Source organism: Curcuma longa, chromosome 1 (genome assembly GCF_044706935.1).
Source record: "Curcuma longa cultivar G26 ecotype Majalengka, Jawa Barat chromosome 1, ITB_CL_G26_1.1, whole genome shotgun sequence".
Taxonomy (NCBI): Eukaryota; Viridiplantae; Streptophyta; class Magnoliopsida; order Zingiberales; family Zingiberaceae; genus Curcuma; species Curcuma longa.
In genome coordinates, this window is record NC_133861.1 from 8889327 (window position 1) to 8911274 (window position 21948).

Consider the following 21948-nt stretch of genomic DNA (forward strand, 5'->3'; position numbering starts at 1 on the left):
CCTTTAACATCATTAAATAGAACTCCATGGCCACTGCGAGACTCAATTCAATCACTTCGTGATATCAAGATCAATATTTGAAGCAGAGACTATTTCTTGTCGATCTTCCTGATTGAGTCGTCAAAAAGAAGAACACAAATCTTCGTCCTCGTTTCCTCCATTCAAATCATGACTCAATTCAATCACTTCGTGATATCAAGCAATATTTGAAGCAGAGAAGCAATGGCTCTCAATCAAGTACTGTTCTTCCTGCTGTTCGCCTTCGCCACATCCCACGTCGCCACCGCCGGCGATCCCGACATCACCTCCGACTTCATCCTGCCCCCAAACGTCACCGCCGTCGACGGCAGCTTCTTCACCTACACAGGTCTGCGCTCCGCCGTCAATTCCACGCCCGGCGCCGACTTCAGCGTCTCCAAGGCCGCGGCGGCAGAGCTCCCTGCCCTGCTCGGGCAGAGCGTGTCCTTGGCCGTGCTCAAGTACCCTGCCGGATCCGTCAACCCGCCCCACACCCACCCGCGCTCCGCCGAGCTGCTCTTTCTGGTGCAGGGCTACCTCGAGGTGGGCTTCGTCGACACCGGCAACAAGCTCTACACCCAGGCGCTGCAGCCCGGCGACGTGTTCGTGTTCCCCAAGGGGTTAATCCACTACCAGTACTGCAACTCCGGGAGCGCCGCCGTCGCCGTCTCCGCCTTCGGGAGCGCCAACGCCGGCACCGTGTCGGTTCCTAAGAGCGTGTTCGCCACCGGCGTCGACGACGTGGTGCTCGCGAAGTCGTTCAAGACCGACGTCGCCACCATCCAGAAACTCAAGGCTGGCCTCTCAAACTAGCCTTCGTTTCCCGCCTTTGAATTTATACGTTTCAGGCTCCCATTTATTCTTTAAATTTTATACAAGATGTTATTTCTGAAATTTAATTTCGCTTGGTACGGAAGTATTTCATGATCGTTCATTCGACAAATTATATTCAATAAAGATTTTTTTTTGTTTGTGATCGGCTTATTTCAGAAAATTTTACATAAATCCATGGTCAAACATCGCCAAGTTGAATGTCTTGCAAACTTAATTACCGTGTTCCCTCTTCAAGAACCAGAAGCTAATCGATAAGTGAATAAAATAATCGCATCATTAAGCAAAAAATTTCATCATTTAATGATAAATGCAAACAAGCATTGATGCATTAATGGAAATTGAACGTCAAAATATGGGAACTTCATGATTTAACTACAATTCAACAATAACAAAATATTAGCAGGTGCTGATGTAAAAAAGAACAGGTAAATAGTCCACCAGGAGAACGAGTAATCATCATTGTGCCTCAAGCTTACTTGATCTTCTTCTTGGGCCTCAGCTGCAAAAGAGTTCAACACAGAACATAAGTTCCAAAATAGTTGAACACAAGAATTGAATCTGCCTAGGCATACAGCTTTCAAAATTAACATCCAGGTTTTCAAATACAAAAACAAAATGATATTGATTACCTGATTGCTATGGCCACACTTCTTTTTACGGCAATTAACAGCCCTTGGGTGCAAACGAGCATAACACCTGATATGGTATCACAAGTTTAGTTGGAAAAAGTTGCATTCAGTAGCATCCAACAAGAAAAGTTGTGTTGCATGATGCAAAGTATCACAAACGATACCACAGATTGAATAAAGGAGACACCAATAGAATAATGAACTCAACATAGTAGGTTAATTAGTAGGCAGGTCAGATATTAGTATGCCTCAAAAAGTTTTAGCTCATTAGAAAAACTTTCATTCACACATCTAATTGATTCATCATCCCTGCCTGTCTAGCCTACACAAACTAGGGAAGCTTTACTAACAAAGTAGAGCAAATGGCAAACAGCCAAAATAAAATTCCAAAAAAAAACTCAAATTGTCAGTATGCTCCCTAACAAAATTGATATGCAAGTGCCAACAGAACAACTGCAACCAGATAATGTACAATGCAGGTATCTATATGAAACAGAAACTTGCATCTTACTGCTAATGGTTTGAGCTGAAATAAAATAAGCACGAATGAAAAGATAAACTCTAAACTGTATATTAGCATAAAAGTGTGTTACTATTTAACGCTCAAAATTAACCTCAAATCAGTGTTATTAAACCCGGACCAGACCGGTTGGTCCTACCAAAGAAAAAGCAGACCCAGGTCCATGTCCAGTTGATTAGTTAGATTGGACAACAAGTCAAACTGGTTAAAAACCAGTTAGTACTGTTGGTAGCCCAGAAGCCCTAATTTCTATCTTATTCCTCAAAGTCTCTCACAAGATGCCAAAGGCCACACTTGTGATTCCACCCTCTTGAGTTAATTTCAGTATAGTTAGATTTTTATATCTAATTGCTAGCTATGATCTTAATTATATAGGTATGATTTATTTGAACATTGCACAATTTTATTTTTTTATTAATATTTATTTTTACTCTGGAAATAAGACATTTATATGAGTTAGCTTGACCTGGTTGATTTCAGATTCAATATGCAAAAAGATCAATAGTTAGATTAGTGAACCAATGATCCAGAGCTTTTCCAGTTTGATTTCCTATCCAATTCTGATAACTATGTTTCAAATTCATGCTATGTGGGATTTTAACAATTTAAACAAGGATACATAGAATGGTAAAACAAGGGCAACATTTGGAGTACAAACCCACAAAAAAAATATAATATCTTATCTCAAGTAAGATAGGATTAAAGGATTGTTGGAACGCCAGGTTACTTTTACTACGGTAACAGATATGTGCCCCACAACATATTTCAACCAGGTACCGTATTAACGTCTAAAAAGCTACATGTTCCACCAATGAAAACCAGCTACCAATGGATAAAAGACAGCTGATGGAGTATAGGAGATTCAATTTATGGACTTATGGCAACCTCTACAGCACAAAAGAGTATGGAGGATTTTAAGCCATAGTTCCACTTACGGTAAACGTTACTTATGCCACCAAAAAACAAAAGTACACCACAAGTAATTCTTCGTATGCAATATGCAAGCAAAAGCAATCCAAACGATAGTTTCTCTGCTAAAACAAAAAAGGAAAGGGCGTTTCGTGCATACTTTCTGCAGATCATCTTTTCCTGGTTGTACTTCCGGGCAAGAGCCATAAGAGAAGGCTCAATGATTCCACCCCTAAGCCTCAGCACCAGATGAAGGGTCGACTCTAATAAAATCATTAAACAATCAGAGGAGGTCCCAATTGCGGTCACAGAAAAGCCCAAATAGAATCAAAATCAAACCTTTTTGAATGTTATAATCCGCTAGAGTTCGTCCATCCTCCAGCTGCTTCCCAGCAAAGATGAGCCTCTGCTGGTCAGGCGGAATACCTAAAAGCGCACAAAATTGAGTAAATAGGGGGGAGGGGGGTGGACGAGAACAATAAACGACGAAGATTTATAAGAACAATACAAAAAGGTTTATCGGAAAAAGATCACCTTCCTTGTCATGGATCTTGGCCTTGACGTTGTCGATTGTGTCGCTGCTCTCGACCTCAAGGGTGATGGTCTTCCCCGTGAGCGTCTTCACAAAGATTTGCATCGTCGCCGATCTCTGATCTCCCTATCCTCTAAACCAGAGAAAGATTGCTAACCTAAGCCGGCCAAGTTATATAGTATATCAGTAGGTCTATTAGGGTTTCCATTTATCATCAGTTGACTAAATTGCCCCTAATATTCGGGCATTTCTATATAACATAAGATCCGTAGTCCGACCTCAGTCGGATACAGATCCTGGATTGTTCCAGAAGCACGCGGCTGACCGCTTCCACGACCTCTCTTCCACCGACGGCCGTGGAACTGAGCAGCTCTCCCTCGCTCGGGTCCGCAATCTGTTCGATAGCTTCTTCATATATCTGCCATGAGGAGTTTCTCTTCAGCTGCGGCGAGGCGCAGCAGCAGCCGCCCCACCTCGACCGCTTCTCTCCGATTTCTTCGACCGCGCCGTCAAGGAGCTCGACCTCTGCCACGCTATTCGCGAGAGCATCGACCAGCTCCGCCAGTGGGGCCAGACTTCGAGATCGGCCTCGCCGCCTTGGCGGCTGCCGGCCCCTCGGGGAGGGCCACGCCTTGTCCAGAAGGCCCTCGCCGACCTATCCATCCTCATTGTCGACGAAAAAGAGACCCCCTTCGTCCGGAGGATGGAAAACCTCCCGGTCCTGGTCCCGTAGTCCGCCGCGCGGGTGCTCTGTCAAGGGGCGCCTGCTGCAGTGCCGCGACGGCGAGTCAGCCGCCTCCGCGTCCCACTTCCACTCCCTCGCCTGGAGAGTCTCCCAGTCCTGGTCCGCCTCGGCCTCGCGGCAGCTCTAGGCGATCAGGAACAACCGCTCCGCGCCGAGGGGCAACGAGAACAGTGCGCGCGACCGGCGCCCATGCAGTACGTCCCCGTCTACACCAGAGCTCGATGCTGCTCTTCGTGATGTGGTCGCTGGTGGCCGCCGTGCCGTGCCAGAACCACGGCCTGCAGGCCCACCCCTCGGTCCCTCGCAGCTTTCTCTGTGTGGCGCCGATCGATCACGTCCATGCACGAGAATCATGTGAAAGGCTGGAAGGAAAAAGTTAGATGCCACGTGTCGTTCGCTGGAGAACTAAAAATAGTAAACTTATATATTATCACAATTAATACTTTAATAAAAATATATAGATTATTTGTTGCCTGTTAATACTTTAACAATTTTTGGGGTAAAAATTAAAAGGCATTCTTTATTATTGCATTCGTTAGAACTTAGAAGGGTGTTTTCAAAAAAAAAAAGTTAAATCAGTTTTCAGTATATTTTTAGTTGGAAGGTACTTTTTTTTAAAAAAAAAGTTGTTATAGACATGCCTGTTATAATGTATTAAAATAAAATTTATTATATAAAAAATTATTATATTAATTAAATTAAATTTATTTAACCTTAATTAAACTCATTTTAATTTGATCAAAATTAATATAAATTATTATAATAATTATGATCATACCTGTTTTAAAATGATTTTAATTAAATTTAAATAATATTTATTAAATTAGTAAAAAGTATTTTATATATATAATAATATTTTATATGTAATATTTTTGATTAAATTGAATTGATCTATTTTAATATATTATATTGCAACGTTGAAAAAAAATACTTTTAGGATGGAAAATCTATTGGAATGTTAATTTGATATATATATATATATTTAAAATACCCTTTGATAAAAACAATACTAACTAACGCCCTTTTAATTTTTTTCCTTTTTTATAATTTTTGTGAATAAATGAATTGTAAAATAATAGTAATGTGTTTATTGGGACATTATTTAGATAAATTAATTTTTATATTAATAAAAATGTTTTTGCAAATAAAAAATATAAATTATTATTTTATTTTTTTGGAAAACTATAAGAACAGTGGTTTCCCAAGACCTACCTCGCCCTCGCCCTCGCCCTCGCCCTCTCAACCTTTCAGCTTGATCTTTTTGCCTACCATGAGCGTTAGCTTCAGTTCGCCGACGGAGCATCTGCTTCGCTTCATAGCCTTCGGAGGAAAGCCTTCTGCCTCGACGACTGATATATCAAGCACGGCCTGGCGATCTCTTCGGCTTCCTGCTCCAGCGGGGTCGGCGAGAATGAGGCGAATGGGTATCTCTTGTTCGGGTTCTGGGTCGGAGGTCCGTGGGCTCACTTACAAGGATGCCGGCGTGGACATCGACGCAGGTTCAGAGCTGGTTCGTAGGATCGCTAAGATGGCGCCCGGAATCGGAGGGTTCGGCGGCCTTTTTCCATTAGGTAACTCCTGTTGCTCTTCGGATTCGCTTGACATGATAAATATTTTCTACACGATTTGATGGGATAAACAATATATATGTTTGATTACCATAGTCTGTAAGATATGGTGGGATTAGATCGGATTGTTAATCCCATGTGGAGTGGGGTTTTGGATACCTATATAAGAGACGAGATTTTGACACATAATCCTCACTAAAATATGCAACTATGAAAGTGTCTTTTTGGAGGTACAATTGTGTGTTTTCCCTCATCGGTTTTATACAACTATTTTTTGGTTATCAATTATCAAGAAAATATGGAAATGTTGGGTTCTGTATCACAATCCTTGTTGTGGCATATCATTAGTCTTTGGAATTCATGTCTGTGTGAATTTGATTGAATAATGTTATCCACTTACAGTCAGTATGCACATGTTCAGTTCCCGAATTTACTGGATTTCAGACAAAATTACACATGTTATCAACTGAATCATGTCAAACATAGGCATACAGTTGGACACATGAGCAGCAGTATCAAACTACCTCCATTCGCTATATCACCATCTCCAAAGAGTTAAAAATTTGCAAAGTCTATCTGATTATTTTCCCTTTGTGAACAGGAAATTCTGTTTAATCTTTCACATTGCCTTACATAGTAATTCTTTCAAGTAATGCTGCTTTCATTTAGCTGAGAAGCATTGCAATACTCCAGACTGCCGTGGAGTATTTGCATTTGAAGAAAAGATCATACTTAGCTTTATTTTCATTGTCATAATAGTTAGTTTTAAAAAAAATTGCATTTACAAACTTTTATTACCTGATTAAACACAACACAAAGGAACATCAGTTGGAAATCCTAGTTTTCAAGATATGTTTTGATGGTTGTGGTGATTAAGTACTTGAGTTCCTTATCTAGACTCCCTATCTAAGGCTATTTAGATATAATCATGTGATTGAGTTTTCATTAAAGTGTAAGAAATATATGTATTTATTTATAATAAAGCTTGTCATGTATGTTCTCGAACTTGGTTATGGCCTTTCATTAATAAGGGCCAAGGATTTCTTCAATACTTTAGTTATTCTTAGATTAAAATTCCAAGGATTGCCTAAGGAACTCTCATTTATTGTACAAAGTTAGTCAACAGTTACAGTGGCCTACCTGATCGATGGTATTTGAAGATTTGCCATGTGGAACTGCATGATATTTATGTTATGGGACTTTACAAATATGTTTATGTTTCTATCAGTTTTTGGAGTACGCCGAAACTTTAATATATTTTTGGAGTTGATAGATTCAATGCTTTATCTCAGTAGTTGTACAACTATAGTATGCCTGTGTTCATTGTTATTTTTTCCATCAATACATCATTTTTTGGCGTGAGGCCTATTTGCCTTGACCACCAAGGTGATGGTTTATTAGCATGTTCTACTGCTTATTAACAGAAACTGCACTCCATAGTAGTCCATATATGTTTGATTTTATGTTATGATTTTGCATTGCTATTTTCCTAGTCTCAGTATCATTGTACTAGGCTACAATCCCTTGGTAGTCTGTGTTTGACTATGTATCCTTAGTATATACTTTTCTTCCTTCAAGTAGGCTTCTGTTAATCATTGTAAAGAGTAGGTTTACTTCTAAATTTTTCGACAGAGAAAATAGCAAAACACCTTTATTAGTTGTAGTATGTTTATGACCCGAGAAAACACAAGCTAGTATACTTATTCAGCCTCCATCTGTTTACAGGTGACTCCTACCTTGTTGCTGGCACTGATGGTGTTGGCACCAAACTGAAGCTTGCATTTGAAACTGGTATCCATGACACAATTGGGATTGATCTGGTATAAAACTATTATTTCTTGCATGGTTCAATTGCAGTATATGTTAAGCTGACCTTGCATTATACTTATTGACATTATACATATTGACAGGTGGCTATGAGTGTGAATGACATAATTACTTCTGGAGCAAAACCATTATTCTTCCTTGATTACTTCGCAACCAGTAATCTTGACGTTGACCTTGCTGAAAAGGTATTAGCATGGATGATCAAGGATTTGAATTCTCTTTTCTTTCCTGATTTTTGAATATTACTGATTAATTTTTCTTGAACATAGTGTATTAGGAAATTTATGACATCTCTATGAATATATGTAGGTGATAAAGGGAATTGTTCATGGATGCCAACAATCTGATTGTGTTCTGTTGGGAGGAGAGGTAATCCTTGCAAGATTTTTCTTAATTATTTCCATCTAGTTCAAAGTTAATCCATGCACTTGATAACATGCTGATTATACATTTTTCTTAAAAATATTCTTAATTTTGATGTTGACATGCTAATTATACCTTGTGGTCATGGATTCAAGTCGCGGAAACAACCTCTTACAATGCAAGGTAAGGTTGCGTACAATAGATACAATGTGGTTCAATTCTTCTATGGAACCCTGCATTAGTGAGAGCTTCGTGCATTGGGCTATCCTTTTTTGAAATATAATTTTTTTTAGTTTGTTCGAGACATTATGTTCTCTCTGTATTTTGTCTTTGATCATTATTCAACTGAATATAATGAGTGAAACTGTTGTATCTGCATACTGACAATTATTGCATTGGCAGTGAAATATCACAATTTCTTTTTTGCTTTCAGACAGCAGAGATGCCGGATTTCTATGCCAAAGGAGAATACGACTTGAGTGGATTTGCTGTTGGCATTGTTGAGAAGAATAAGGTCATCAACGGTAAGAACATTGAGGCTGGAGACGTTCTTATCGGTCTTCCATCTAGTGGTGTGCACTCTAATGGCTTCTCTCTGGTCAGAAGGTTGGTAATCATATCACATTCTTGATCTTCTTTCCTTAATCTTTTAGAATTAATTAAATATTTAGAGTAGAGGTAATCTTTCTATTAGAGATGGGTTCTACCTATGAAACCACTAATTGGATTGTCTGTGCTGTAACATACATGTGAATGTTCTAGCCATTCCAAAATTCATCAATATATCTAAAAGTTGCCTGCTTCCTGTTGTTCCACAGGATTCTGTCACAGAGTGGTCTTCAATTAAATGATCAGCTTCCAAACAACAATGGCGAAAGCATCACTTTAGGTGAAGCTTTAATGGCACCTACTGTCATCTATGTCAAGCAGGTTTGTCTTGGACATTACTGTCTCTTTTATACATTTTTAATGCCGCCAAACTTAGCTTTCTCAAGTCTATTGCATATGCGATGTAGGTGTTGGACATTATCAGCAAGTGGAGTGTCAAAGGAATAGCTCACATCACCGGCGGTGGGTTTACTGATAACATCCCAAGAGTATTTCCTACCGGACTCGGAGTGAAAATTTTTACAGATTCCTGGGAAATACCTGCTCTATTCAAATGGTTAAAACAGGTAATAATAATAATAATTGTGTTTTTCCAAACTTTATGCTTAATAATAATTGTGCTACTGTTCTGCAACATGGTTATTGTTGGGTTTTTTCATGCATTTGGCATTTAATTTTGTTTTCTACTTAATTGTTTAATATCCAACGGAAAACTATTCAAGGAATTCACAATGTTAATTTTGGTTAGGCTGGAGGTATCGAGGAATCAGAGATGAGGCGTACTTTCAACATGGGAATTGGCATGATTCTTGTAGTGAGCAGGGAAACGGCCACAGGAATTCTATCAGAATGCCAGGGTTCTTCAGGAGCTTTTCTCATTGGGGAAGTCGTAATTGGTGAAGGCGTCGAGTATGTATGACTAAAAAATGCCTTTGCTGTCGTGATATTTGATAAGAGTTAGTGAGAAAACAGTGGCGGCAGGAATTTTAAAGATTAAACCTAATTTAATAAAAAAAAATTGGGGGATCTTTACCCCCTGTACTTTTACTTTTGTTGAAGATTTCTCTGCCTTATTGTAAAAAGAAAGAAAATATTTTTGTTTGTAAAACCAGATGGATTTGCCCGGTCCAAACCGGTTAGATTGGAAATAGAAAGCTAAATTGGTTGGGATAATACAAATAGCCATAATCGAATAAATGGTAAACACAAGTAAAGTTTAATATAACAGATAACTCACCTGTTATATTAATAAATACATAAGAATGTGTAAATTAGAAACCAATATTATTGTACGATGTCAAATAATATAATTTCACTAGAACATGAAAAAGAAGAAGAAAAAAATATACAAATTAAGCTAAGAGGAACATTAAAAAAAAAATCCGTAATTTCTAACCCCCAAAGTAAATCAGTTAATATAGAAACATGAAAAAACAAAAGAAAGAATTCAAAAATTATGACAGTGTACCGCATTCATCAATAGAATTAAACGTTCACAAGATTAAGGTGTATTAACACAAATTCAACATCATTAACACTGGGAACGACTGGTAAATCTAATACATATCCACTTATGCAATCAATAATACAAGCATAGCCAGTCTGAAGAGGGCAAATGATGATATTGGCTTCAAACACCACGACCAAATTTTGCTTCGTAATCCAGTCGTCGCTGCAAAATAATAGAAATCAAAGAAATGAGTTAAACATAGAATGAGGATTCGAGACCAGGCAGTATTAATGTCATATTCACAAATCCAAGGGCAAACTTTCATCGTTCTCTCAGTTGATCATGAAATATATATATATATATATATATATATATATATATATATATATATATATATATATATATATATATATATATCAGAGTCTGTGTCGGAGCATTTATTTTGAAACGTCGCAAATAGGTTAGGTCCAGAGCTGGTAGCATACCATGTATGTGGCTGTGACTGACCTTCCTGCAAACCATCGACCTTGCATAGCACGCTGACAGATTGAAGCTGCTGCCACACTGTCAAATTGAAGATACACATGGCCATTGCTGTTCCTGTGAACACATACATTGGTCGTCATGATGAAAACATAATTACAAAACAATCCACCAATGAACATAGGTGACATCTAAGAATTTCTATTTCTGACTACAAAATTTGAAGGTAAATTGCACAGACCGCCCGTACACAGCTGATTTGAACATTTTGAATCGATACTCACTTGTCTACAAAGATATGCTTGACATGGCCATACTTGGAACATTCTTCTTGTACATCCTCTTTAATATCCAAATCAAAGTCAGGCTCCGTCTGAACAGGAACAAAAATCTAAGCAACACAAAGAAAGATAAGCAAGCATCGCAAGACAGAAGTCAAACCTCAGTACTTGGATCAAACATATTTGTCAGCATTAAGCATTCAGTTGACTCCACCATAATTGGAACTTGCTGCACAGTAAGCACAGCAGGGTTGATGGATAGGCCGTTAACAGGCACACTGAGAGATTGTTGGACGGGAACTGCACCATTAAGAATAGGTACTCCAAGTGACTCCGCAATACTGCATAAGCATGTGAATTTCTGAGCTTGAGAAGTCAGAAGATAAACAGAAGATCTGGCAGTAAAGTATTGACCTAGAAGCAGTTCCAGTGCGATCCAGCTTCTGCATAAGCATAGCTCTTGAACGAGCATTTAGTGACTGCATGAAAACAATACAGTGAGCAGCAATCATGAATTTCACAGAAATAAAAACATGCGTTGGGACAAATTTAATTGTGAGAGTTTGTTAACAGCTTATTTTAAAAAGACAGTGAATTGAGAACATGATACCTGATCAGCTGAGGCGGCAAGCTAAAACAGTGTCACATAATGAAAGATAGGCAATGCATGTAAGGTGAATATAGTGAAAGTTTTTTAGATGATTGGGTAAATCATTTATAAGGGCCATCCAACAACCAGGAAAGGATGTTCCTCAGGGAAAAAAACTAGCCTGAAAATATCAAATCTATGGTTTTTCCAAATAGGTCCAACTATTATACCAAATGTCATAAACTAACTGATGTAATAGATCACATTTTAACCTTGTACTCTCATCCTGTTTCATTTGCTGATCAAATATAAGAACTCCTAGCTGTATAGTCTGGGATATTTATCAAATTTAGTACCTTTGTAGGTTTTAAAAAATTGTAGGTTCTAAGAAAGAAGGCCCCTCGTAACAAGTATCACATGGAAACATATTCAGGCTTCATGAACAAGGCTTTAATCTCTGAATAAGAAATCGAAATAATTTTTACAAGAATGTGAAAATCAAAGTAGGACCAGGAAATACAGAGATGTCAAAGAAAGTTACGTCTTTGGCAAAAATTAAAATGGCATTGACTGTCAAGTCAAAAGTTCAAATCGGACTATCTGGTTTGTAGGCAGAGGTAAAAAGGTTGAGCATTGTGAATCTGATACTAAGCAAATCAGTAAAACTTATCACGAATTTGTTCTATTCTACATGCACAATATTCCTCATAAGATTTAGGTAACTAGAATCAGCTATCTTGTAAAAAACTTGCTAAATCATGATCGAAATCAAGTTGGTCAGTGATGAAATGAACAAATATTAGTCTGACAAGTCATTTGAAAATTAATTATATTTACCAACAAGAAAAGAATAAATATCATATTTACAACATTAAATCCTCATTTAGCTAATTTTTAATATATTAAATTGATTCACATGCATATAAACATTCACCAAAGAATATAAAAACAATAACGTATTATTCACAAATGCTCAGTGTGAATGATGCATAGAACAACCCAATCAGATCAATAAATATGTAGTTTAGTTTCTACATTTATGATTTATAGGTCAACAGCATCATTATTTGCATTACAAAATTGTCGGCTACATTTATGATTTATAGGTTAATAGCATTTTTTATTTGCATAACTAATATTATAATTCAATATTTATGATGCTTAAGTTATAAATACATTCAAGAAATTAGTAGTATCATAAAAATTGGTTAAAAATAATACTTGCTTATCACCATTAATTAAAAGTTATACCAGGCTTATGTCTATATGATTTGTAAGTTTACAGTTATTATTGTGTGTGTGTGCGCGCACACACACACACAATAATAATAACTGTAAACTTACAAATCATATAGATATATATGCAGAAACTCTGAAAAATTGCACACACACACACATACATAATAATAATAACTGTAAACTTACAAATCATATAGATATATATGCAGAAACTCTGAAAAATTGGACGCAGGGCATTGTCACACTTCAATCAGTTGTCATTCCAACTATGGATGCCATGAGAGTTAAAATTTCACAATGCTAGTCATGCAACCATAATAGCGAATTCATATTAACTAAGCAGATTCAAATGTCTTACTGTAAATTAAATTTGTTTTAAACATCTAAGCAAGGTTTAAAATATCGAGCTGTATCAAGGTTTCAGTCCCGGACCAGAACGATACAGTTTCGGTACTGTATCGTACTGTGCCGATATAGTTTCGATATTTTTAAAATATAAAATATATTAACTAAAATAAAAAATTTAATCTAAATATTTATTTAAAAAATAAAATATTTTTTAAAAAATAATAGGATAATTTTACGAGGCTTTAACTAAGACTGCCTATTTAAATTATCCCCAACTATAGCTAGGAGTTGATTATTAAAATCTAAGTTAAGGAAAAAAATCGACCGTGACTGGCCACCCACGACCAGGGGCACCCGTGGCCTGTGCGACGCCTCCGGACGGTATCCCGGCCGAAATGCCTGTGCTGGTGTCGATCCGCTAGCGGAATGAAATTTTTTACTGATATCGCACAATACGACTCGAGATTTCAATCCTTGCATCTAAGTGCTTCGCAAAAAGGGAAGCAGAACTAACCTTTCCAACAAGACACTCACTAAGGCCTCATTTCCTACTAAGGAAAGCAAAAAATAAAGTGACACTTTCCCAACATCACTTTCCTTCCATTGCCAAATAAAAATGTTTCAAGCTTCACTTTTCCTCCATTTTCTTTGGTAGAAATGTGTAAGGAAAAGACTGGAAAGAAAAGATTAAGGAAAGCTTTTGAGTTTTCATCTATATTTTGGTGGAAAATTCACTTCGTGTCTGTCATAACTCAAATCTGAACCTAAAAATATTTTTTAATGTTTTTTATCTTTAATAAATAAAATTTTAAAATTTAGTTTTCCTTCCCTCCCGCCCAAAGAAAGAGTTGAATGGAAAATATTTTTTATCTTCATATAATTTTTTCCGGTACCTTTTCCTTTTCTTTCCCTAGTTGTTTCTTCCATTATAGGAAAGGCAGCCCAAGTGTCCCTCATCTTTGCATCCCATCAGTATCATCCAAAAAGCATGGTCATCATCCAAAATATGTGATCTACTTGTGGCCTTACAATTTAAACTCTTCAGCAAAAGGTGGAATCTACCATCCCAGTGGCCCCACACGGTCGGCCACACAACCATCTGTGAGGAGATAAATCGAGAAACTACAGCTGACTACTACGGGGGAGGGCAATACCTCGGCTTCGCCTAGATTCGACCCTTGCTCACTTCAATAAGTCTGCCCCGTAGTAACCAACTCAACCATGCCCCAGGAGTTACAGTTTAAACTCAATTTCTCATTATGTGTGACCAAGATTCCAATAAATTGGCATTTATGGAATTGTCTGCCCTAGATCCAGGCCAGCAGGCCAATTTGGAAAACTACGGCTTTGTATTTAAAAGGACATACAGAGAGAATCATGAAGAGATGTTCCTCTCTGAAAGTGATATGGTTAAATCAACAATGTATATCAGTGACCGAGAAGAGCATAAAAGAACAACTAGCTCACCAAACCACCACCATCTTCATCATCAAAGTCAACAGCAGTTGTCCCAGTCTCTTGCACACTAACATGATCTGTAACAGCCGAAACCTACAAAAAAGGATTTTTATTCCTTAATACCATTCTATTAATGAACCAAAATTGAAGAGCACAAACATCTAACAAGAAAACTAAAAATTAATAAATGTTGCTACAAGATTAGGATAACAAAATATTTCATGAAAATCTAGACTGGAAAAAGATAATAAGATAAACAAAGTTTAACCTTTATGATGCGGCCAGCAATGTCCAATTTCCCATTTAAACTTTGAGCAGCCTTTGCATGCTCAAGATGAGCAAACTGAAGAAAAGATTATTAAGTCAGTATATTAGATTTGAAGTGGCAAGATAAGTTGTTGGTTGTATGCTTACTTGAATGAATCCATAACCTCGACACTGCCCTGTTTCATCAAGTGGTAATTGAACAAGCTCCAAAGTCCCAAATGGTTCAAAGATCTAAATATATATATAAAAATATTATGAAGATTTACTTTTTCTTGCAACAAAAGACTAGCAGGAGATAATAAAGAAATTTGATCATCCACAAGTTTATTCCAAGGTACAGATCAGGCACTTTTTCACTAGATGTATACACCTTTGATAGTTAAATGGCTTCTTTCTTCCTATTTCCAGATGAAATAATCATCAAATGATTTTTTTCCTAACAAATGAACTCAAGCTAATTTTGTTTCAGGGAATTAGCTTTTCAATACTTCACCTGGCGAAGTTGCTCTTCTGTAATGTTATAGTGAAGGTTTCCAACATAAATCTTTCTTTCAGCAACCCCTGAAATACCAACGCCTGTAGCTGTTGACTGAACAAGGTTCTTTTCAGCTTCAGAAGGTTTGATCATTACAGGTTGGCCCAGTAAAAGTTGGCCAGACAGTGCAATAGCCAGTGGCACTGACATTACATCATAAAATTCAATATATCTGTAACTCACCAACAAGAATAATGTAAGTTTCAAAGTCTGCAGGGAGAATACAGATACAAGTATCAACCATGTAATAAAGGAAGTGGATAAGAAGGAAAAAACAAACAAACAACTACAAACATTAAAAAGAGAAGTAGAAAGTTATGAAAATCCACAAAGATAAACCAATCTATGCACAAAATATATTCCTCTGTGTACAATGAATACAATTAATTAAAAAAGAAGTAATATTCCGCATGACTATCATCAATCTTAGGACAAAACAACTATATGAGCAATTCAAGATATACAAGGTAGATAACACTCATCCAAGATGAGATGTTACATTAGAGAGAATTTTCTAAGGAAGTGAAATATCAATTACAAAAGGAAACTTTATATTTCACCTGTCAGAGTTCATAAGATATTTTCCAAAACTAGTAAAATGTAGGAAGAAAAAATTGTTTTATAAAAAATACAAAATACAGTATGGAATTAAAGTGAGAAAGAGGATAAAAATATCTATAAGTTAAGATGATTAGATCATTAGGAAAATGTATCAATATGTTTTATTTTATGGGTTCAAAATGATTAATTAATTTTCTATTGTGTCACCTATATTAACTTTCCATTCTTCTATATGTTGAAATTTCTTGTTTCCCCAATTGACCGCACAAAACTGTACATTGCTCCACCCTTGGATCAATTTAAGAAATTTTTTAACAATATGAATATCTGGACAGATGAAACAAAAATATGAAATTGCTTGTCTGCCTTCGAAATAAATTTTGGCTGCATAAGCTAACTTAAAAAATTCAAATCGAAACACTAGAAAAAGTTCAATCGTGAGAAAATTAACCAATAGAATAAACCTAACTTTTGAAATGCCATGTATGATATATTTTTAAGTGCCCTTACATTCCTCAATTAGCATATTTACTATTTGTCCAATGGCCATAAGGTTTAACAAATTTTAAAAGAAACCTCAAGCAGGCTAACACTAAAATGAGCTAGAAGTATTCACGCAAACATTGAATTACAATCTCTTGTGTGTCTATATACACGCGTATGAAAGAGAAATATACCCGACTCCCTTTGACCTCCTTGAGTTCCTATCCATAATCAAGCGAACATCCCTCACCTGGAAACTACAAGAAACTTGTTTAAAAAGTGCCTCTTCAAGAAAAAACTACTCATCAGGCATTAACTTACAAGATGCATTGCCATGCAAGAGAATTTAAACCCCCATTGAAGCAGTCAACTGCTTTCTCATTATCTAACCCACCAAATAAACAATGGTGAGCCATAAGTCACAACACTGTCTTGAAAGTAAAGGAGCATTACAAACTGTTTTGAACATTAATTTTGATGTCACATTATATCTGTGCCCCACCAATTTAAGCACCAAAAATGCACAAGAGGATGTCCATTACAATTGAAATACTATACCTTTGTTGAATACAATATGGAAAGTCACAACACTTTATATCTGTTCGTTGCATGCTATACCAAAACATGCAGTTAAACCTAACAAATCGCAGAGCAATTATCAACCTATGGCTTCTATGAAACAACTATGTACAAAAACAACTACAGATAAAAGGCAAGTGTTTCACCAACCTTCCCGACTTGTGAGAAAAACTCATAAACATCTCTCTCAGAAGCTTTCAGAGGCAGCTGCAGTTTCCAGAAGTAGAAATTAAGATATCAAGAATTGAGATAATCACATTAAAAGAGTACCGTGCATTTAACATTCTTGATTTTCAGACAATAGAACAGGGAAATAATAAATTAGCTTGCCTGGTATGCAAAAACAGTTCTCTGATCTCTTTCTGGATCAGCTTCAGGTCCGGCATCTTTCTTATCTTTAATTCTTCTGCAAATAAAAAATTTGAGGGTAAGAATTCACAATTTTTCTCGCACAACTCAGAAATCCACATGAATTGTACTGCCAACTCTAGTAGCTGTCATACGATCTAATAGAATGTGGTGAATTTACATGTGAATTCCACATGGCATATGTGATTTCTTTTATCTTCAAGTGCTCATTATAAACTGAACTAATATATTGATTCAAACCAATTAGGAATAATATTGCACAATATTTCAGAATGATCTAGCCCATGTTAATTTGAAGACCAATCTATAGAATTGGGTAAACAAGAATGGGAAAATTCAAAGATGAAATGCATGGGCTTAACAATTCATTTGTCCCTAACTGACAATAGATATTAATGAATAACTTGATTTATATGAAAAGTATGATGTATGAGGCTCAAAAATTCAGCGATAAGTTTGACGATGATAGTAGTGGTTGTTCAGATCATGGTACCTCTGATACCTATCTCTAAGTATGTGTTTTTCTTTCATCAATTGTTAGAAACATAAAAATCGGCTAGGCTCAGTGGAAGCAAGAAAATGGATAACATGGAGAAAAGATAAACAAGAAGAATCCATGGTCATACAAAAAGAACTATTATTATGTCTACATCAAATGTAGATCACACTACTGGCAAGGCATACCTGAGATTAGACTTGCCCACCGGTCGGTTCTGAACCTGACCCGGCCCAAAACCGGAACCAAATCAATGGGCCGGTTACCCATTGACCCGGTTCAATGGGCCCAACCCGTAACCGGCCCGTCTCTAAACGGGTTGGCTAAGGGTTGGGCCCCAAGTTAACTGGCGAACCGACAGTTCAAACCACCACTGGTTAACCGCCTATTTATTTTTAAAATCTTTTTTGTTTTAAAAATTTTTAAATTACTTAATAATATTTTAGTGATATTAATGGTGCAGTTCAATATAAATTAACTCATTTTCTTAAAACATTTTCAATGTGGGACTACTGTACATTTCTATTAAGTCAATTTTTTAAACTTATTTGCTTTAAATCTGTTCTAACATGGGACTATATACATTTGACTCATTAAATTTGTTAATCTAACTCTCTTAATAGGTTACTTATTGGTCTTATTCTATCTTTTTATCATAAACTATTTGACTTGTATAATATATCCAATAATAAATTTGTCAAGCGATATACTTTATTCAACAATAAAATTATATATATAGTGAAAATTATCATCGAAAATAAAAAAATTAATCAAAAGCTAATCACACTAAAATATAATAATATTAATGTTAGATAAAGAAATCATTAATAAAAATGGATAGTATAATATTATTCTAGATCTACTTTACCTCCTAACTTTTTGGAAGTTCAAATACTATTTGATGATTGAATGGAAGTTACAAAAATAATAAGAGGAATATAATTTTCAAAGGACGAAGTAAAATATTTTAATATCAAATGAACTAACGAACTATGTTATTTTAATTCCCTTATACCCTAAGTGGATAGATAGACAATTTAAATAAATGCACGACTTTTTTTAAATTTTTATTTTGCATGTTTATAAATTTTTAAATGTTTTTTAAAAAATAAAATATTAATAATATTTTTAAACCGTTGCAAACTGTGAACCAAATTATAATGGGCGGTTCCAAACCGTGAACCGTAACCGCCTTGGACGGTTAAGGTTAAGGGTAGATATTCCTGAAACTGTTGGTTTCGAACTGTAATCAGGTCTACTTGAGATGTTTAATCCTTCTTTTATAGACTATGGAATTTAGGATTTATACAAAGCCAAGGTTTAAAATTTAGTTCATCATGCTTGATACTGCAACAAGTCTTTATCTATGGTATAAGAGATCCACCCTTAGGTCACTTGTTGTAGACAATTGTAGCAAGTAAGTCTTTGTCTACTCCTTCCTCTTTTCTCCTTACTCCATTTTTCTATTTTTGTCTTCTCTTCTTCTCCATATTCCTCCTATCACCTAATCAAAACCGGTTTGCACCAACTCATATCGGCACATAGTCAACTCTTAGTTACTAAATCCCGTAATTACTACATCAGGTTATATAAGCAAGCCCAACTCAAAGGTCATTGTTGCGAACACCAGGTCAAGTCAGTTGAACATCTAATAGTGTTAGCATAGCATCAAATCAAGTCAACTGAAAACCTAGTAGGATTAACATAGCATAAATAAAATTGATAGAAGACTTGGTACGAATTGCATAGCACTAGTTTAGATAAGTGGTACATTCAGTATAAACAACACAGCAGTAGGTCAGGTCAGTTAACTACTCAGTAGAACAGGCATGTAATAGAAGCTACCAACATATACCAAGACTGCCGAAATCACATCTATCCAGAACCTCTACGAGTTCACGTAGCACACACAGCTAGATAATATGTTAAGAAAGCTCCGCGCCACCAAATATGTTTCCATTCTATCATAAAAAATCCTTTTTGAAAAAGAGATGACAATTTTGCATCATGAACTTGGAAGAACTTTGGTCAAGCACAAGGTGTATTTTGCTTATTAACAAATATTTGAAGTATGCATCTTATATGATATTTCATTCATTATGTGGTAGATGTAAACTATGTTTATGAATCCTTTCAAATATAAGTCATGTAGTGATGAATGCAATCGAACCTGAAAAAATTTATGGTAATATGTGAATTTTAGCAAGACTGAGAATTAATCCTATAACATGAGCCAAGAGTAAATAAGCACGAGGGTCTGTCATGATTGTTCACAAATCATAATCAATAAGGACATGATGACATTGTAGAGATAAACTATACTAACATAAAACATACAAACATAAACAATGAAGAGAATAGAAGGGCTTTGGAATGTTAATTCTGACAACTATAACAAAACAAATTCTTACTATAAACAGTCAATAATCTAGCCATCGATTATCATTACATACAGCTATGTCCATCTATAGAAAGAAAGAAAAAAGGACCCAACTATCTGGTAAATACTTTGCAAAAAATGTCTTTGGATATGCATCATCAAAAACAAAGGCATTTAACTGCTATAGAACAAGCAACTTGTCAGGGCAATGAAGCGGTCCAATAAAACTAGAATAAGGAAAATAGAGATCAATAGATCACAACAGTATACCTGCTCTCTCTTTCGTAGATCTCTCCCTCGAGCTCTCGTTCTCTCGTTTCTCTGCTCCTACCAGTCTCCATTTCCCTCTCCGTATCCCTCGTGGGTCTGCTAGAGCTCCTCATGTCCCTCTCCTTCTCCCTTTCCCGTTCTCTTTCTCTTTCCCTGTTCTTCTCCTTTCCTCGCTCCCTTTCTTTCCCGCTGTCCCGCTCCTTGTCTCTATCCTTGAATTCCCTATCTCGGCTGCGATAATCCCTATCCTTGTCCCGCTCCTTCTCAGAGTCACGACCACTTCTATGGCGGTCCTTGCCCCGATCGCGGCCGCGCTTGTCGCCGTTCTGCTCTTCTGGCCTGGATCTCTTGGAGGCCCTTCCTTCTCCGTCCTCTCCGCGGTCCTTGTCTCGCTCGCTGTGACGCCTTGAGCCGGAGCGGTCCTTATCCTTGCGCGCCTCGGGCTCCTCCACTGCCTTCTCCAGGTACTCGTACTCGTCGAAATCCATATTGCGGTCGTTCTCTTCTGCCTCCTCTTGCTCCCTCTACCAGCACCTTCCCACCTCTCTCTTTCCGTCCCGGACGCAGCAAAATAGTTCTGGGTAGAAGCCGAAAAGGAACCCCTAGAGAAGGCCACGATCGGAAGCCCCAAAGAGAGCAATTTATCGGTGCGTGCGGATTTGCGGATGCGACCAACGACAAGTCCGCTATTCTGCTGTGTGATGCGGAGGGAAGGGGCGATTCAGTGATACTTGATAAGCGGTTGAGATCATTATGATCGGCTAGTTATACAATTCTTTATGGTCCTGATCAGATTGGGTGGTATACAATTCTTAATGGTTTAACAGCACAGCACAAATATGATCTTAATATCTATAAGTTATGGAATAAGAACTTTATTGCTAAGGGAATCTTGATCAATTCTATGGATGCTGATATGATTTATGAGTAAGAGTAGTACCAATAACTCATATTGTCTGAGTTGTTCTTAGAGAGAAATATAATGGAATGAATCTAAGCATGCTTCGATAGTTGACTATTAAATTTGACAACTACAAAAAGCACCCAAATGTCACCATGAGCTAACACTTGAGGAAAATGACAAATATGACTCGGGAATTAAAAGTTGTTGGTTATGAGTTGATTAATGAACCATATATTCAGATAAAAATATATTTCCTTCTTGATTTCTTGGGAGACAATGAAATAAAATCTTACTCGCAATGAAAATATCAAAATTTTCACTAATATCTTACGTTATGTTGAATAAGAGACGGAGAGAATATAATCTATATGGATGTTTAGATAAGCTTTTGTAGTTGAAGGTTTTATTGGATCTGAGAGTAAGAAAAATAATTTGAGAAGGGAAAAAGAAAAAAAAATTGCAAGAATTCCCTGGTACTTAGCTACCCTAAGATCCTCACCGACAAAGTCTCAAGTGGCTTTGAAGAAACCCGAAGAAAACCCATCTGATCATGGGGATTAACTGTCACTTGAAAACTATGGCCATTGAAATCTAACCATGTTTTCCAAGCGACTAAGTAACTTTAAAATGATTGTGTAATTTTAGCCAAAATTATTTCTTGATCATTTTTTTTTCAAAATTTAATTTGTTAACCACGTCAAA

General features: G+C 36.6%; 4 protein-coding genes, 1 non-coding gene and 1 pseudogene across 5 annotated transcripts; 3 read left to right on the forward strand and 3 right to left on the reverse strand.

Annotated features, from left to right (window-relative positions):
* The first annotated feature begins 222 nt into the window (after nt 1-222).
* LOC141832268 (germin-like protein 9-3) lies at nt 223-831 on the forward strand. The gene has a single exon (XM_074719766.1). The coding sequence runs from the start codon at nt 223-225 to the stop codon at nt 829-831; it is 609 nt and encodes a 202-aa protein (XP_074575867.1).
* Nucleotides 832-1128: 297 nt separating this feature from the next.
* Nucleotides 1129-3587, reverse strand: LOC141832278 (ubiquitin-ribosomal protein eL40 fusion protein-like). The gene is made up of 5 exons (XM_074719774.1): nt 3445-3587; nt 3250-3336; nt 3071-3173; nt 1482-1548; nt 1129-1351 (listed from the first exon to the last, which is right to left on the reverse strand). The coding sequence occupies exons 1-5, from the start codon at nt 3545-3547 to the stop codon at nt 1325-1327; spliced, it is 387 nt and encodes a 128-aa protein (XP_074575875.1). The 5' UTR covers nt 3548-3587; the 3' UTR covers nt 1129-1324.
* Nucleotides 1704-1799, reverse strand: LOC141814686 (small nucleolar RNA Z266). Its single transcript, XR_012600511.1, has one exon. It is a non-coding gene; the product is annotated as a small nucleolar RNA Z266 (small nucleolar RNA).
* Nucleotides 3588-3773: 186 nt separating the features above from the next.
* LOC141823716 (protein BYPASS1-LIKE-like) lies at nt 3774-4567 on the forward strand (annotated as a pseudogene).
* Nucleotides 4568-5421: 854 nt separating this feature from the next.
* LOC141832259 (phosphoribosylformylglycinamidine cyclo-ligase, chloroplastic-like) lies at nt 5422-9605 on the forward strand. Its single transcript, XM_074719757.1, has 8 exons — nt 5422-5758; nt 7481-7575; nt 7666-7767; nt 7892-7951; nt 8379-8551; nt 8764-8875; nt 8962-9120; nt 9303-9605. Exons 1-8 carry the CDS (start codon nt 5458-5460, stop codon nt 9471-9473), a joined length of 1173 nt encoding a protein of 390 aa, XP_074575858.1. The 5' UTR covers nt 5422-5457; the 3' UTR covers nt 9474-9605.
* A 356-nt stretch (nt 9606-9961) lies between these two features.
* LOC141838065 (uncharacterized) lies at nt 9962-20932 on the reverse strand. Its single transcript, XM_074725459.1, has 13 exons — nt 20343-20932; nt 17158-17233; nt 16978-17034; nt 16443-16498; nt 15163-15376; nt 14817-14900; nt 14671-14745; nt 14412-14495; nt 11183-11247; nt 10929-11109; nt 10772-10860; nt 10490-10604; nt 9962-10226 (listed from the first exon to the last, which is right to left on the reverse strand). The coding sequence occupies exons 1-13, from the start codon at nt 20828-20830 to the stop codon at nt 10185-10187; spliced, it is 1626 nt and encodes a 541-aa protein (XP_074581560.1). The 5' UTR covers nt 20831-20932; the 3' UTR covers nt 9962-10184.
* Between the last annotated feature and the right edge of the window lie 1016 nt (nt 20933-21948).

Excerpts from the sequence above, each read along its gene's own strand:
- LOC141832268 (XM_074719766.1), top strand. The coding sequence starts at position 223 with ATGGCTCTCAATCAAGTACTGTTCTTCCTGCTGTTCGCCTTCGCCACA.
- LOC141832278 (XM_074719774.1), bottom strand. The coding sequence starts at position 3,547 with ATGCAAATCTTTGTGAAGACGCTCACGGGGAAGACCATCACCCTTGAG. Across the intron at positions 3,174-3,249 it reads GGATTATAACATTCAAAAAG|AGTCGACCCTTCATCTGGTG; the intron begins GTTTGATTTTGA and ends TGATTTTATTAG. Across the intron at positions 1,549-3,070 it reads GAAAAGATGATCTGCAGAAA|GTGTTATGCTCGTTTGCACC; the intron begins GTATGCACGAAA and ends ATACCATATCAG.
- LOC141832259 (XM_074719757.1), top strand. The coding sequence starts at position 5,458 with ATGAGCGTTAGCTTCAGTTCGCCGACGGAGCATCTGCTTCGCTTCATA. Across the intron at positions 5,759-7,480 it reads CGGCGGCCTTTTTCCATTAG|GTGACTCCTACCTTGTTGCT; the intron begins GTAACTCCTGTT and ends ATCTGTTTACAG. Across the intron at positions 8,876-8,961 it reads CTGTCATCTATGTCAAGCAG|GTGTTGGACATTATCAGCAA; the intron begins GTTTGTCTTGGA and ends TATGCGATGTAG.
- LOC141838065 (XM_074725459.1), bottom strand. The coding sequence starts at position 20,830 with ATGGATTTCGACGAGTACGAGTACCTGGAGAAGGCAGTGGAGGAGCCC. Across the intron at positions 17,234-20,342 it reads ATCTACGAAAGAGAGAGCAG|AAGAATTAAAGATAAGAAAG; the intron begins GTATACTGTTGT and ends TTTTATTTGCAG. Across the intron at positions 14,496-14,670 it reads TTGCTGGCCGCATCATAAAG|GTTTCGGCTGTTACAGATCA; the intron begins GTTAAACTTTGT and ends CCTTTTTTGTAG.